This window comes from Amblyomma mixtum, unplaced genomic scaffold, assembly GCF_055824585.1.
Source record: "Amblyomma mixtum isolate Tamu unplaced genomic scaffold, ASM5582458v1 scaffold_13, whole genome shotgun sequence".
NCBI lineage: Eukaryota > Metazoa > Arthropoda > Arachnida > Ixodida > Ixodidae > Amblyomma > Amblyomma mixtum.
Window position 1 is genome coordinate 201388 of NW_028317662.1, and position 17553 is coordinate 218940.

At 42.7% G+C, this 17553-nt stretch overlaps 1 protein-coding gene across 1 annotated transcript in view; it reads left to right on the plus strand.

The window, feature by feature from the left end:
* Positions 1 to 17553, plus strand: part of LOC149324835 (uncharacterized) — a 49436-nt gene that overhangs the window by 23064 nt on the left and 8819 nt on the right. Inside the window, exons 2-5 of the mRNA XM_089565242.1 lie at positions 2563 to 2731; positions 9353 to 9394; positions 10475 to 10528; positions 17090 to 17294. Coding sequence (XP_089421368.1) covers positions 2656 to 2731; positions 9353 to 9394; positions 10475 to 10528; positions 17090 to 17294 — 377 coding nt within the window. The 5' untranslated portion in view covers positions 2563 to 2655. The remainder of the gene's footprint in view (positions 1 to 2562; positions 2732 to 9352; positions 9395 to 10474; positions 10529 to 17089; positions 17295 to 17553) is intronic.

Here is a 17553-nt window from a genome sequence, read left to right on the forward strand (position 1 = left end):
ACCTGTCTCTCGCACGTTGATGTGTTCGTTGACGTCCAGGCTATCTGATGATCGCCAACATAAACTTAGTACATAATATATTTTCGGATTATTTTTGCTAAGGAATTCAATTTCAAGACAATGAGTGTTAACCTTAAAGCACACCCCTGAGGTGCCCCATTGTCGTGAATAAAGTTCCAGTGTTGAACATAGGCGTACATTAATGGTACGTGTGGATATGAAGTCATTCAGGCCGTTCAACATCCTTCCGCGGATGCCATGTTCTGATAGTTCGCAGAGTATCTAGAACCTCCAAGTTGTGTCATATGCTTTTTCGAGATCGAAGACAGCAAGGCAGTCCTGTTTATGTATGAAATCTTCTCGGACAGTATTTTCAAGGCGAAAGAAATGGTCTGTTGTCGAAAATTCTTTTTTAAAACCTCAACGATGAATGCCTTGAAGTTTACGAGATTCAAGCCTCACATTCAAAACGCTTTCAAAAGACTTGGCCAGGCAGCTGGTAAGAGCTATTGGTCTATATCTATCAGGGGATGTTGGCTGCTTTCCAGGTTTCTGAAATGGCACTATAATGCTTTTTTCCAAGCTTTCGGAATTTTCCTACTTGCAAATTTTGTGAAAAAATTTAAAAAGTGCTTCTGCAGAAGGTTGCGAAAAATATGCTTTAATTGGCAATGTATTTCATCAGGGCCGGGTGCAGACTGTTTCCCGGCAGATGAAACTGTTTATTTCTTAGTTTTTAATTAATCTAATAAATGGTTCGTTTGTAGAACAACCTTTTGAAAAAATTTGCTTTTCTGCTGTGTTTTTGTATTTAAAAAATGATACTGCGTAGTTTGAAGAACTTGAAACACTTGAGAAATATTCACCTCGGATGTTTGCTTGTTCTTCTATGTTTGTTTGCCTCGATGTATTGGTCGCTACCTAATAATTTTAGAGCGGAGTGTAAGCCGCACCTTCCTTCCAACAGCATGCCAATAAAGGCACGGCATCGACGCGCAACGGTGAAAGCGCACCGATAACAGAAGAGGAAGGGAACAGTTCGCTCCACTTTCCCTTCAGAGAATTTAGGCGCTTTGCGATCTGCACTCCCCTTCGTCGCGACCGTCAGCTGCAGAGTAGCCCGCAGCCGCACTCGAGATTTATCACGCATGATAAGCGCCCACGCGAAAGCGAGGGTGAAATTTGCCATCACTCGGGGCACTCTAGCAGCGAGCTTGCGGGGGCAGATAGCAGCGCCGCGGTGCGGCCCGGCAACTGCTCCCGTGCCCGGAGCCCTGGTCTTACCACTTTTGCTCCCGACTATACATACCACATACCCCAGGAGGAGTCTCTAGAAGATACTGGCAGATTTATCAGACATTTGTATCGTGTGTGAATGGGTGGTTCGGTGGATTACGGGGGTTGTATGGTCACCATCTCCCTTTGGAACTGGTGTGGCGAGGGGAGCCACCATATTTTTGCTTTTATAATATTTTAACCAATCTGTCCAGTGTGCATGCACATTAGCGATATTAGTGAACAGACTTTGCTGACTTTTACACTCAGCCATTTTTGAATTTCGGTCTTGTATCTTTGCGTCGCTATACCCCATTTTAGACCATAATATTTCAGTCGGTTTTTACTAACTACTAACGCCAATTCGATAACTCTACCTTTGTTACATCTAAACCCTAGAGCGTAAAGTAATTAAGGTTTAATCGACACCTGGAATGGTAATTCCACTCCGAAAAAAAATATGTTGAATTGTTGGTACATATTTACCGCACGCAGCAAATGTGTCATCATCCTCGCACAATTTTCACGCACCACAGTGCAATCTACTGTTGTCATCAAATGAGGCTACAAATATTATATTCATTGCCTGCTGACTTGGCATGGTCTTAGAGTTGAACCTTCTACCCTTATATGTCGTTTTTTAGCCAGAATGTTTAATGCACGTTATGCTCCTTAAGCATAATGTATGAAGAGGGCATGGACGTTCGTTTGACAAAGGTGCCAAAAACGTCGGAATATCATTGGGGACAGGAAATGATAATGTAAGCATTCCCGCTTTCTTGGATATATTTTCTATATTCTTTTGTTGCATTATACGCCAGCTTTTCCTTTTGGAGGGTGCGTTTAATTACGATTGCTGCACGTTAAACACGGCAGGTCCTCATCTTGAATCGACATGTGTACTTAAAATCGGCGTTTTGCCCCGCCCCTTGCACCCATTTCAGCGGTCCTCAATCTAGGGCACTAAAGAAAAAAACAGCATTCGCTTCTTCGCCCTATACAGAGCTTTAAAGAGAAGTTCGAATAGTGGCAAAACTCATAGCTTATCCGCCCTTTGCAAGCACTAAGAGCGGGAAGGTGCTACTCTGCTAGAAATTAGAAGAAAGGTCAAGCGCTAGAGGAAGGCCTTCTTAGCTATGCTTACATTTTTGTACTAAGGGCAATAACACTTTGAAAAACTAACTTCACAAAATAAATATGCGAAAGTCAACCCGAACTATTTCATTTCTATTAACATTTAACCCTTTTACACCACATGCGTGCTCAGCGTTTCCCTTGCTCTTTCAGACATTTTCCGGCACAGATCGTCACATAGGACGTATAAAAAGGTGCGTGAAGGCTGTTCAGCGCTCACCGTCTGGGCTTTTCAGCAGTTCTGCAATGGGCAGCACATCTTCTTTGACGCTTTTGGCTTTCATAGCCGGCACTCTGTTCATCGTGGAAGCTTACCGGCAAGGTATGTCACGCACTTTATGGACTTGAGATACTTTTAGCAGAGGTGAAGGGATTTCTGAGCTTAGAAATGGAAAGACCATTAATGTAAGCGCGCGGCAATTACCTGTCTGCTCACAATAAAGGCGCAACTTGTAACTTGCACGATGTCTATGCAATTAGTCTGATTTTTTTTTCGTTCTTACGTACGGAGAGATGGGTAGGAGAAGCGTGCGCTCGATATTCCGTACCTACTGCCCACTACGTAGAAAATTGTTTACGCAGCAGTGGTTTTGCAGAAAGGAGTCATGAACAGGAGCTGTTCATATTTATTTTCCATTTCTTTCACACTGCTGTTCCCCTATTACTGCCGTATATCTGCATTTATTTTCCATATGTTGAGCCGCAGCAGGATGAGTCCACTTGCTAGAAGAAACAGATATTCCTTGAGGTATACCTATTTGTGTTTGCTAGAGTTGCGTAAAGGGTGACTTGTATGTTCATGATTCGAAATATATCGCTACGCAATGACCTTAAAAAAATAAAGAAAGGTACCACTAGATGAGACATGCAAAACTATCCTTTTTTCCAAGGTCCCATATCAAGGTAGAACAGGCTATTCGAAGACGCAGCGCTTAATGCGTGATCTATTGTTTTTCTCTCTGCAATTCGTTGTTCTTGGCCTGTATTAGAGATGTGTCTCGATTACATTCTCTATAAAGGAATTTATTGCTTGCTTTCATTAGTAAATTGTAATCCCCTTGACTGTAATGCTATTCGTTGTGCCGAGCGTGTTACAATAAAAAAATACCCAAAATGCGCACGTAGGACACCACCGGCAAAGTCCCGCTGCTCAGTCGGCTTACGTTCACGGCTGCGGGTGTAGTTCGACCTCCCACTTAGGGTCCTGCTAAGAGAGCCTCATTGCTTGGGCTGCTCAAAAGCGCGAAGAGACGTATTTTGGGTAATTTGGTATATAAATTTATGTAATATAACGTTTATCTCGGCAATCTAAAGTATAGTCATAACTTTAGAAGATGTAAAAGCCACTGGGATACTAATGGCAGAGCCTGCGTGTCCTCAGAGGTAATAATGCAAGGACGCTCCATATTCCGCATGTTTAATAAATGAGCATAATGCATTGCGAGTAAAAATTCAGTGTTTCGCCTTGTGCTTTCGCATGCACGAAACCTAAACGTTGCATGCGGGACATAGTTCCTGATACGATGTGGTCGTGTGAGCTTCTTGTGTAGCGAGAGCATCTGAAGCATTCATACATTTAGCTCTTATTCTCGAAACTCAGGAAGATCAGCCCTTAATTTACGGTTTTAGGGCAATATCAAACATTTAAGTTAAGTTAATATACAAAATTTTCAAAAAGTTGACTTATCTGTGAATTCAAAAAGCCGTCTATCAGACACCTCTTTCCTATTGCAAGCAGTATGTATTACAAACAGGCAGGTGCCTTGATGATTGGCTTTGGGAGCGTGGGCGTGACGTAAAGGACATCTGTGGGAAAGGTTTACCATTGCATACCGGTCCTAGAAAAATTCGTTATTTTAAAAGTGCGCAGAAACCACTTAAGAAGAGAATTCATTAAAGCTGAACATTTCTCTGTTTAAAGATGACTGTGTATGTAGCCCTTCCATCCCGTTGCTGCCAAAAGATCTCGGTGTGTGTCTGTCTTTGCGAGTCCTCGTCTTTTTGCCCTATACTTTTGTCATTGCTGTTATCTTCGATCCATTCCATCCACTTATCCACTGTCCGATCGCCCTACCAGAAACTCAGCGGCGGCGATCGCTGCAAGCGCCGAGTCACTACCCAAGAGGAAACGAAAAGCTGCACTAAATGGTCCCTATGCCATCGCGTACAATTGTAGTATCGCAGCATCCGAGCTAAAAATCACATTACTGTAAAGAGTATTCGTCGTCTAGATTTTTCGAAGCTAATGCCAGTGTCAGATGTTTGTAAATTTTTTGTACATCTGCAGAGAACGCGGCGTACTCATCTGCATGCCTCTAATCTGAAAATTATAAAACCGAATGTTAACAGCCACAAATTCAACATACATGCAAAAAAAATTCAGAACCGGCCATTGTTGCCTGTTTAAATATGGTAAAATATTGCACTGAACTGGATCATACTCCTGGTGCTTCGCCTAACTTGTAATTGAAGAAGCGCAATCAAAACTGCCTCCAAAGGATTATTGAAAGGCGCCAACAGCCTCACACTTATGTTTAAAAAAATGCATTATCTTTAAAGCGAAATTCATTAACGTCTGCATTTTTAACCTACCGTCATTCGGCGTACCGATAATTTTTTGCCGTATATTAACCATTTTTTTATCGCACGCCGTTCAGGATTCAGATGCAAAATAATTTGGCAAAGCTGGCCTATACTGAGGTATCATAAGAGAGAAAGAAGACTAGGAAAAGAAACAAAATGCTTCTTGACTCTTAGACTCATTACACTCATCACTACACCATGTTCAACTACCCCTCGTATGTGTGAGCCATCTCAGAAGAGGTAAACGTATTGAGAAAAAGAGCTTCATGAAAGCACATTCTCTTCTTCACACCACGCCTAAGCTATTGGGACAGAAACGTGGAGGCTAACGAAAATGGCTCAGCTTAAGTTAAGGACAACGCAGCAAGCTGTGGCAAGAAAAATGATAGGTATAACATTAAGACACCGGAAGCAGGCAGAGTGGGTGACGGAAGAAACGCACGGTAATGACATCCCAGTTGAAATCAGGAGGAAGAAATTGGCTTTGGGAGGGCATGTAATGCGAAGGCAAGATAACCGCTGGTCCTTGAGGGTGCCGGAGTGGATTCCAAGAGGAGGCAACAATACCAGGGGGCGGCAAAAACTTAGGAGCGGGGGTGAGATAAGGAAGTTTGCCGTGATAGGTTTGCCGGAACTGGCATGGGGTAAGTTTAATTCGAGGGACATAGACAGGACATTGCCCTGCACTGGCTGTAGTCCAGCTGACGTTGGTGATTCTCTTTTCAGTACAGCGCGTGGCAACCAGATCTGTGAACGCGCCAACCGCTATAGCCACTAAGCCACTGTAGCGAGTAAACATGTGAGGTTGAGGGCATTATGGCAAAAAATAAACCCAGGTATGGATGAAACAGCGCAAGGCCCAAGGCCATGAATAACCATGCATAACGAACTCGCCGATCAGTTCGTGCTTTTAAGCCCAGGTGTTACTGCCGTACGCTGCTCAGTCTTTGAGCTCACAGCAGATATCGTTTCATAAATGGTGTTAATATTCAGCAGAATATTAGCTTAAGTCAGATATCGATGAACAGCGACAAAATAATGAATTGTCACTCAACATGAAGCGCAGAATTTCTTTCTATGATAACGTTCATTGGAGAACGAAGATTGCAATGTTGGCCTCCCCACCTAAGGTGAGGATTGAAGTCTCATGAATTTTCCACAGGAGTTCTTTTCGGCACACTCTAAAGCATTTTGACCTAGCCTGACAATGAAAGACCAAACACTAAGTTGAGAAATCACCTGACTAATTCATAGCTAAGCTTTCACATGAAAGCTAAAAGCGAAGTGACTGATAGTGGCTCCTCGTGTATTGAAATATGCATTAAGTGTTGTTCTACTGTGGACAGCTGTCTTGCATTCATAACAAGAGCTCGGTTGAGCAACCTTCATAGACGAAATTTTGTGCGCGTAGTACCCCAGAAAAACTCGACACTCAATATGCTATCAGAAGAGATTTGCTAGAGCAGAGGGTGAAGGAAAGAAGCCGCGTGTGTCTTTCGCTCAGTGTCACTGGGAGCAGTGAAAAAAGGAACGACAACGTACAACTAGGGAGCAGAGCGGGGAGGTTAGGGAGGAAGAGAAATTCGTTTCATATGCTGTCATGCCCACCCATTGCGTTCCTTTTGTTAATGTGAGTTATTAATGGTGTAATATTCTGCGCGCGCTGCGAATTAAACACAAGGAACAAGCACACCGTAAACTACAGACATTGGATGAGAGCGTACAACTCTGGGAACAGCATGGAAGCTGCCATATAAAGATACTGCCGCAGGTGCAGCTCGTTAAGCGGGCTTTGCTTAACGATAGACGCCAAGATCTTAGTGCTCGCAGTACCAGCAACGAACTGAGCGACATTGGCAGAATGTTTCGAGAGGCGTTCCGGAGTGTTAAACTGCCGCGCCGCATCACTAGTAAATGTACCGTTTGTTGCCAGTCTTGATGGGTAGCGTGGTATACAGGCTGTGAATTCGGAATGCAAAGAAACTCCAAAAACGCAAGAGCAGCGAGAAGAGCATATAGCCTAAAGATGGCCAGAAATTCGTAAAAAATGCAGAATTGGTGGAAGTACCAGCAAGTGGAACAACAAGTGGCACCTAGTGGCAACATGTCTTGGACCTATGTTATTACGTGAATATTGTGTTCAAGCAGCAGTTTCGTAGTGCGCGTAGCTTACATCAAAGATTTCTGTTTAGCCCGGCAATATGAGGAAAGAAACATTGCGCCTTCATCGAAAAACGTTTCCTTGCTTTGTGTCTTTCGATAGAAGGTGAAGCTGTGCTATCTAACAAAGTAGTTCATTTAATTATTGAGAAACCTGAGGTTGACTGGCATGTTCCATCCGATATAACATATACTATTAGATTGAGTGTCTAAAGAACGGAAAAATAGTTGTTTCCAAGAGCTTGCATGTTTGTGCCATTTTTCTGCTTTGGGAGTTCGGAACGATGGTAAGGACATATACCTCGGATTTTAAGGGGCACAGGGGCGGCGGCCCTTATGGTCCCCCACATACTCGACGTATGCCTTATCTTTACATGCTTCACAATTGGAGGTTGAACTGTATCAAGCACATATTTCAGCAACACATGCGAATTAATTCCGACGTAGTGAATTTATTCATTTCCACATTTAAATCCTTGATAATAACCACACAAAACTTGTGATATTTCATTCGACAAAATCCGAATGAAAGCACTAAAAATTGATGGTAGAGTGTATGTTTTCCTCTAAAATTTGCAGCCGTAATGAAGGGACAATGACAGTTGCAACATTTTGGTTCTAATTTCAGATCCTTTGGCTCCAAAATCCTCATAGTCATGCATACAGTTTTCGTACCGCATTGAAAACAATCGGTAAAAATTTGACAATGCATTGCGTGAACGGTAATAGAATTAAGGTTTTTTTAAAAACCAAGTGCACCAATGCTGCTAAAATTGCCATGGCCACTACTCCGTCAGTACAATAAAAGCTACTTTATTGGCTGTACCTGCAAAACACCCAACAGTTCTGGACAAAAGCATTTTTGAATATATATATATATATATATATATATATATATATATATATATATATTGTAGTGAATTACAATGAACGTGCCTGACCTATTATGAATGCGCCTGAGGTAGCCTCGATGGCAGACGAACAAGTTGACGACGAAGGGTGCCGGCGCGCGGCTCCAGCTCTCTGGCTGTGACTGCGATTTTACTGCCGTCCGCTCAGCTGTTTGGTGAGCTGTATCGCTGAGGTCACTAGCACGCGAGCCCCCTTTCAATATGTATATATATATATATATATATATATATATATAGCACAATAAGATAAACGTACTTGGTTGCTAGTTTAAATAGGATGCGAAATTGAGAAACGCTTCTTTTAAGTAAACATTTATTGGGAGTCGACGTTTCGGACAGAGCCTGTCCTTTTTCAAGACTGAAGTTACATGGTTGTTGCTTCTCTTCTTAAAGGGTATTCATCTGTACAGGCGTTCGACACATGAGCCAAAACAAGCCGATGATGCAGAAGAAAGAACGGCTATATATACATATATATATATATATATATATATATCTGTATATATATGTATATATATATATATATATATATATATATATATATACATTGCAAGTGTACGCTTTGTTAACGGAACCATTTATTTCACTCTATGTTTGCATTGGCGGACAGATCTTAAGAAAGATCGGTCGGCCTACCGGAACGTCGAGTCAAATATTTCCTGTAACGAAGTTTGTACTTCCGTATATACTCTGTTATGCAGTCTATCATTTTATGCTCACAGGGTAGAAAAGGTTCCTGGGGCTAGGTTGGGAATGTACTTGAAGAAAACTGATGTGGTGAACAAAACACTGTACTTGGCGTTGCGGCCGGGGACCGGGTGTAAAGGTTCCTATGTTGGGAATCGAGTTGAAGAAAACAGATGCGGTGACCAAAACACTGTACTTGACGTTACAGCCGGGGACCGAACTTGAGTCTTTTCTCCAGAGGAAGGCCGGTCCCTGGCCGAAACTTCAAGCGTTTCTTCACCCCGTCTGTTTTTGTCACAAGTATATATATATAGTTAGGATTTCGCTATAACAATCAATATATCCGCAGATCTGCCGTTGACGTGCTTGGAGTTTCTTGCTGCTACCGTTGCTGCTATCGTCAAAAGCGTTCATCATTTTTTTTATGGAAGTCTTCACTGCTGGATGCGAACCACGGAAAACCTTTAAAAAAGAAATTTTGCTATACACCAGCGGAATGGAGCTTTGTTTTCAATATTTCTATAAGAGTAGGCTATTATTTTTTAATATTCAAAGTTTTGTGCTAGAATGTTAGTCATGACTGAGAACACAATCTCTTGCAGAAAAAAACTCTAAGGATATCTTCGATAGGACCTACTTCAATGGTGCGTATTCTCATACTGTTTGTTTGTTCAACCTAAACCTGGTTACAATTACTTGGTATCTTGATTTCTAAGTTTCCTTTTGTAGCTGTTAATGTCCTAAGCAATAACCGCAGCTCTTTTACGTTTGAAAAGGCCTTTATTCGTATATTTGTGCCGAGATTACAAGAACAAAATGCACTACTACTGAGAACACGTGGTCTGCCTGACCGCCGAGGATATAACGATGAGGTAGCGCAGTTTATTGATTTTGATACCCCAAATCAGACAGAAATTTTCACGATTGTTTTCCTACAAAAAAAGAACTGAAAAGTTCTAACTAGAGACACTCTCAGTAATCGTGAAGGGAAATAAGATCTCCTTACTTTTGAAAAGTGCCTGGTTGTCCTAGCGAAGGCTCTGAAACCGTGACAACAAAATCACCATGATCAAAAGCCGCCTCATTAAACGGGGCTGGAGATTGTGTTTAAAACACACACAGCACAGAATACAGGGGTCTGTATTCTTTTAGGATATATTTTCTGTAGTTGATTTCAGGTATACTTGGTGTTCTGGGATTGGTTACTTTTGTACGCTGACAGAGGTGCTGCTTTCAAGTACTCTTAGGAAGTGATCGGAGCATTGACTTATTGGCCATCGGGACTCGGCATTTTGTGCATATTGTAATGACTCAATAATTGCTGTGTGCGGCTAGTGGCTATTTTTAAAGTGGGCACCCGCTTGTGGTTTCTGTGACAATCACTGGAGGACAATTTTCACAGCTCCGCTGAGTGTTTCCAAACATTCAAGAGGCTTCTCAGGGCATAAGCCTTCTCTGCTCTACTTAAGCTAGAGCTCGAAATAAATGCCCTGGAAACGACTCCTTTCATTGTTGGGAATATTTACGTCATTTCTCTTGTTTAACCGTCTCAAAAGTTTGTGACTAAGCTGCATATTCTGTTTTCTTAAAATATTATTCTTCAGCACAGTGCACAGTAACATAGCCTTGTATTCCGAAAATGTTGAGTACACCTGATTTATAGTTGCCTTTTTTAATAAACAGAACGCTATGAAAGCATTGCTTAGTTTGATATCACTTTGCAGCTTCTGACGACGACTGCCACCCTGAACCAAAGAATGATTGTATTTACATTGATGGTAAGTCTGTGTAAGAATAATTGATTTTACGAACGTTTGGCCCCTTTATGATTAAAGAACATGTTATCTACGGCTGTGATTTATTGATAATGAACTGCCAAAGTATATGGATACTTGGGTGCCAAACAGCAACAAACGAGACCAAATTCTGCAGTTTCACGAATTTTTATGCCGGGCATCACGAATCGAGCTGTAAAGTTTATAAATTTTCATGCCTGAAATATTAACTAGAATTAAACAACTTGCCCGTCTATCAAAGCAGTTTATCGGCAGAAAGGAAAAAGAGTTACAGTGCGCGTTTTTTAGGTTTCCTACATTCGCATTTATTCCCTGTGTGTTTATCGCAAGCTGCGGAAATCTAGCGTCAAAATAATTTCAAAAAAGTTTTGCTCTACATCAAAGTATAAATGCAATAGTTTTCGAGAGAGTTCCCTCACTTTGGTGACAAACAAAAATTACTACAGGCTTCATACTGACAGAGAAAAATGAAAGCATTGCGCACGCTATTAGCGTCATTTTTGCATTGCTGAATAAAATAATATATTTAGTGCAAAGCAGTACACATTCAAGAGCTCAGTTTCATTACATCTCTTAGGCTTTATATGTGTAAAACTGATAATCTCCACTACTCATGTGTACAGAAACTACCTTCTCACCATTGGAACCAACAAGGTTTTGAGCTCACCCTTCCAAGCGGTAATTGCTAATGCAATGTAAATACAGGTTAATGAAAATATAGAGCGCCTCTCCGCTCCCCGTGTGTGGGATACACTCGCGCAAACATCACTGATTATGCAATCGCAACCAGAAGAAGTGTCTGAATTTTGTTAGCACTTTTTCCTACCCTCGGGTGATCCGGCCATTTACGGACTAGACTTACGCGAATTTTGGCTTTATGGTCATGTTCGTTTATGGGAGCCAACCATAGGTAATTGTTTTAGTGAAGCTGGTCATAGGTGCTTTCTTCATTCTTTCGTTTGACTTCCCTTGGCTTTCTGCCCTAATACGTCGGCTCAATCCTCAAACATGCCGGGCTAGTTTGGGAATTGCCCTTGCACCTCCCCGGAGCACCAAACAGATCATATAAAATTCTGCTTCTGCCAATATGGTTAAGCACATCGAGATGACTGTTCGTTGAGCGCATTAAGTCAACGCTTGCCCATACGCTGTGCACAAGAAAATATCTGACTTCAGGTTTCTCCGCAGAATTTAATGCTTTCTTGCCCTGTATTTAACTAGGACGAACAAGAGGCGGCCCTGTGCGCACTCCTCTTAGTTTAACGGGTTCGGATCCCACCGGCGGCATGTCGTTGTTTTTTCTTCTGCTTTTCTAATCAATTAGCTTTAAGCGATAACATAATCAGTAATATTCCAAATTGATCAACGCCACAAAAGAAATAAATAAATTAAAAAAAATCCCCTGTGCCCCTTGGTTTCTGTGGCTGTTGGCTTCTTTCATGGTTTATACCCAGTACAGTATAAAATAAGTCGTAGGGATGAAAATTTCTATTTGGCAAACCCAGGACACAAAAGTAGAATAATATGGGAAAGTAGCTGCAGAGCAGTACAGCCGAAGAGCCAGCTCGAGCGAAGCGCCTACATTTTCATTGGCGCTGAAAGGAAGGGAATTGTAGAAAAGAGTAGTAATTCAGAATATTCGTTGATGTTATGATTGTTGGGCCGAGATTTGGCACATCTTGCTATTTTTATCTGATACTTTTGAAGTCATCTTCATCATCAGCCTAGCTGCGCCCACTGTTGGGAAAAAGCCTCTTCACCATATCTCCAATTAACCCAGTCCTGTGTCTGCCGCGGCAACTCTATTTCAACGAACTTCTAGATCTCGGCCAACCACCGAACTTCCTTCCCCACACTGCTACGCTTGCCTTCTCTTGGAATCCTATCAATTAGTCTCAAGGAACATCGCTTTTATTGCCTTCGCTATACATGCCCTGCCCAAGCCCTTTTCTTCCTCTTGATTTCGACTAAGATGTCATTAACCCGCGTTTGTTCCCTCACCCACTCTGCTTGCTGCCGGTATCTTAACATTAGAAATACCATTTTCTGTCCCAAAGCTCCCTGCTTTGCCATTAAGTTGAACCCTTTCCGCTGTCCTCCACGTTCCTGCCCCTAGGGGAGTACCGGTACGACGGAGCTGCTATAAACTTTTCTCCTGAACTATATTGGTAAACAGCCATTCATGATGAGAGAACCTGCAGAACACACTTCACACCAACATTTTACTTCTAGTTCTTTCGCTATTGTGATTCGGATCTGCACTCACTACGAGCCCTAAGTAAACTTATTCCCTTAACACTTCCGTCACCCCACTAACAATTGTAAACCGCTGCTTCTTTCCCATACTTTTAAATTTTGCTTTCGTTTCCTCCATATTATTTTTAGGCCAATCGTTGCACTCTTTCCGCCCAACTCACTGATAATGCTTTGCAGTTCATCTTCGCATTGATTGAGCAAGGCAATGTCATAAGCGAATAATAGATGCTGTGGTTTTATCGAATAAGTTTTATCCCCAACGGTTGCCAGCAGAAGATTCTAAATACCTCCTTTAAACAGGCGGTGATTAGCATTGGTGGGACTGAGTCTCTCTGCCTGACACCCATCTTTATAAGAATTCTATTGTTGTCTTTATAGGGGAGACTATCGTTCCTCAGCAACCGTAATAGATATCTTCAAATAGTTTTACATCCTCATCAGCCTGACTACGCCCACTGCGCGGCAAAGGCAGCTCCCATGTTTCCAGTTATCCGTTTCCTTTGCAAGCTGCGGCCACTGTTCCTCGCTAAATTCTTAATCTCACCGGCCCGCCTATTTTCTTCCGCCCCCAGCTACACTTGCCGTCTCTTGGAATTCACTCCCTTACCCTTAAGGACCAGCGGTTATCTTGCCTTCGCAATAAATGCCCTGGACAAGAGCATTTCTTCTTTTTGATTTGTACTGTGTGTCATTACGCGAGTTTGTTACTAGTATGTTCTCAATGAACTTTTATCCCCAACTGCTCCAAATCCAGGCCTCGGTGCGCCTGTAAATAGGCGGTGAATTACATTGGCGAGATCGTGTCTTAATTGGCGAGATCGTGTTGCAATTTTATTGCTGAATTTAATAATTAATATGAGAGCTGTGCGGTCATTATAGATACCTTCCAGTATTTTTCACAAAAGCGTGTTCTACACACTGATTCCGCAATGCCTGCACCCGCACCACACGATATATATATATATATATATATATATATATATATATATATAGTTACATAAATGCTCCAGAAAGCAGAAGATTTGACAGCCGTCTCCTTAGCTCAGCTGTAGAGCACCGGACGCGTAATTCGGAGGCCGTGGGTTCGGATCCCACCGGCGGCATGTTGTTGTTTTTTTCTTCTGCTTTTTTAATCAACTAGCTTTAAACGATAACATATTCAGTAATATTCTAAATTGATGGACAGCACAAAATAAATAAACAAATAAATTAAAAATCCCCTGCGTCTCTTGGTTTCTGTGGCTGTTGGCTTCTCTTATATATATATATATATATAGCTACCGGCCCACGGTGCAGGCGGCAACCACCCAATCCAAGGAGTCCAAGTCCTACCAATGGCAGCACCTGCCGCAGAAAAGCAGTGACGCATCGTTTAACCACAGCATCACAGCACCAGGAGTAGTACGAAGACTCCCAGGGGTCTATGAATGCAGAGAACGACCAATTCCGGATATATGGACATTAAGCCATCATCACTGTCCGAGCAACTGCAATTAGAAAACACCGTCTAAAAACAAGAACCTGAGGGAAAACAGAACTGCTAGCGCACCTAACTTACATTTGGCCTCACTAAGCAAATCGACCATCATTATCAGCACCCATAATCCCCTCGGCGTAGATCGCTGCGGATGAGTCTGTTCTGTCTATTTCTCGTCGTTCTAGTCCTCGGTAATAGCTCATCTACTTTCCTCTTCTTCTTTTCTGTATCGAATTAAACACACATTCGGACTCCCTCCTTCCATTACTAATTCCCTATGAATACTGGAGCTTGCTTGTTTGACTATATTTGGCGGCAATACCACACTGCAGCCATGATACCAGCGCCTGTTTCTCAGTGGCCGAATTGTGACATGAATCGAAGCCTGTACGGCTGTCCGTAATGTCACATCGCTTGCAGTTCAATTGTTGACGGTACTCCGGCAACTTCTCACGGGAGGTCACTGTCTCCCTTTAAGCTCGTATATACACCATTGCGTGGACTTTGAACGCAATGAGAAATCTTTATTGCTCCATTTGTTTTTTCTTTTCCAGAGAATAGCAGAAGCCGAGCTATTGAAATTTTAGTGAAACCCGCCGTTTCGAAACCACTGGTGGAGACAGGTTCGTTGTACGAATAGGGTAGCATGGAGGCTACTTGAACAGCAGGCTGTGTATTTAGTTAATAAATATGTTAGTACACTTCCGTCAACATCTACGAACCAAATACCTCTAGGGACCGGAAAGTTCATGCCGCTTCCAAAGCAACGGCAATAGAAAGGACAGCATCATTTCTTCAGCACACAGCTTATGAAAGGCTGGCTTATTTTTGTTCTAACGCCAGCATCTATGAATTAAGAAAACCGCAGGATGTAAGTGCCTGCCAGTGAGTTTCCGAAGGAATAATCGGTATTTGCTTGTGACTAGAGGCCGCTCTAGAGAAAAGTATACCGTTTCAACGTTTTCGTAACACCTGGCGAGCATGAACTGTTCGCTTGATCAGTGGAATATGACGGACCAAGTCGACTAACTCGGTGACAGTTGGCGGAAGCGCGCAACGGAGAGGCCAGGCCGGTTGCCGTCTAAGCTGTTTCTAAACTTACATGCAGCCATAGTCATTCGTCCCTTCGCTTATCACTCAGGGGGAGGGTTTTTAGCGGCGTTACCTTTTATATTTATCTGTTTTATTCTGTTTTCAAGCGAAAAGCTTTACTGCGCGGGTCAGAGCCAAGCTTCGCGTGAGCCGAACTGGTGAGTTTTGCGCATGCGAGAAACCGAGTGACGTCACGCGCTGCGCAGGTGGCCGCTCCTCGCCGCTGCCGCAGCCTCGCCACCACCGACTCCGTCGTCTGACCTATCGGCGCAGCCGTGTGCTACTGCGCATGTGCGTCACCTCCTCGCTGTCGCTACAACTGCGCGCTTCGCCTCCTGGCCCACCGTTTCAACCTTCGTTGCAGCCGCGTGTTGCCCGCGTCGCAGCCGGCAACCCTCCTCTCCGCATTCCTGCGGTCAGTTTTAACCTCGCCGATTTCCGTCTCCTCCTCCGCCTCCGTACAGGCAGTGTGTGGACAGCCATGAGGTCAAACCGAGCATAACTGAAGCTTTTCTCTTGTATATCCAGCCTTAAGCAGAGCTTAAGGCTGGCCTAATTCTTTCTTTTCCGCTTATGACAGACATGGTCTAAAACTGTTTTTTAAAAGTGAAGACGAAAAAAAAATTCTGAATCGCACGATCGGTTACCGTGATCCGGGAAATGAGGACTGAGCTGCTCGTGCTCAATGGCGAGCCTGCGCCCCATTGGGGTGTTTCGCAGCCGCAGCTGGCGCTTCGATAAACTGGTTCGAATCGTGCTAAGAGAAGTTTCTGCGATATAAGATTGACCAAACCATTGATTGCTACATTTGTGGTGAGGCGCTGAGCATGATGCCTGCAGATAACAGCACGTGGCTTGCCTTGAACATCTCAAACAATGAAATAAGCAGAACAAAAGAATCTAGGAGTGCGCGCAGCTTGGAGAACATCGTACAAGACGAAGGCCACCCAATCCTGTGCTTCGTGAGCATGCAGCACCTCTCGTCTAGTTTCCCTTTTCGCTTCTTTGTAGGGCGGTGATCAAGTGAAGAATCGACAATATTTCGTGATATTTCTGAAAACACAGATGGGTGTACATGATAATGTCGGCGTTTTTAACACATCTGACTACCAACAAATTTTTAAAAACGATTTTAGCGTCAACTAAAAATTTCCAATTAATACTAACTGCTCAAGATTTAGTCTAAAAATCAGAAACCCTAAAGCTTGGACAGCACGCGCGAATTTGTGAATTTGTGACTTATCCTCCAGTCAAGTAGGGTAAGGTTCATTTCCAATAACTGACCATAAAAAATTTTTAAGCGAAAGCACTTTATCCGAACCAATCGCCCTTACCCACCTAAGTCACCACCGGCCGACGTCTCCACCTATTCCTCATTAAAATTCCTTTCTCTCTCTCTCTCTCATCGTTTCGGTCAAAGTCAATCTCCTCAGCTTAATCTCGAGGTCATTCTGCTATCCCGCGAAACAATAGACAAGATGTAGAAAAAGCTATTTTTTTCTCTGCATAATTAAGTCTATGCTTTGTATTTAACCTCCTTTTTCACAGAACGAAAAAAAGAAATAGCATGCTCAGAAGAATTAGGCGAAAAAGATTTCCTGTAACACTGCTCCATATACCACACATATGGCAATCATCTTCGTGCAGGAGTCCTAAGAATCTTGTTACTAAGCAATCATTATGAAATGTTACCTAACCGGCGAGTATTTTTTTTCCAGCTTGCACCTGTCCACCCCCACTATCCACAGGTTTCATTAGAAAGAGGGCTTTCTATTATAATCCCGAAAAGAAAAGATGCGTAAAATCGCAATACAGCCTCGACCCAGGGTGCAACAGTTTCAAAGAAAGAAAAGAATGCGTGAAACAATGTGAGAAACGATTAAACCGATGGAAACTGAAGCCAAAATACAAGAGCAGAAATTGGTAAGAAACAGTTTGTCTGTTCATGACACGTAACTCTGCTGTGAATTTCAGAACGCACTTACAATCGCAAAATATAGTCAGTACATTGTTGCTTATTCTCCTCCGCCATGTCTCAGGGAAGCTTTTTCTTACTAGTAATTTCCTATTCTTGTACAATGACACGGGCACGGTGAACTGTGTTGTTTATTGTCTACTGCATACAGATGACCAAAGATCACACAGCATGCCGGTGACATATATTATCCTTGGTAGATGAACG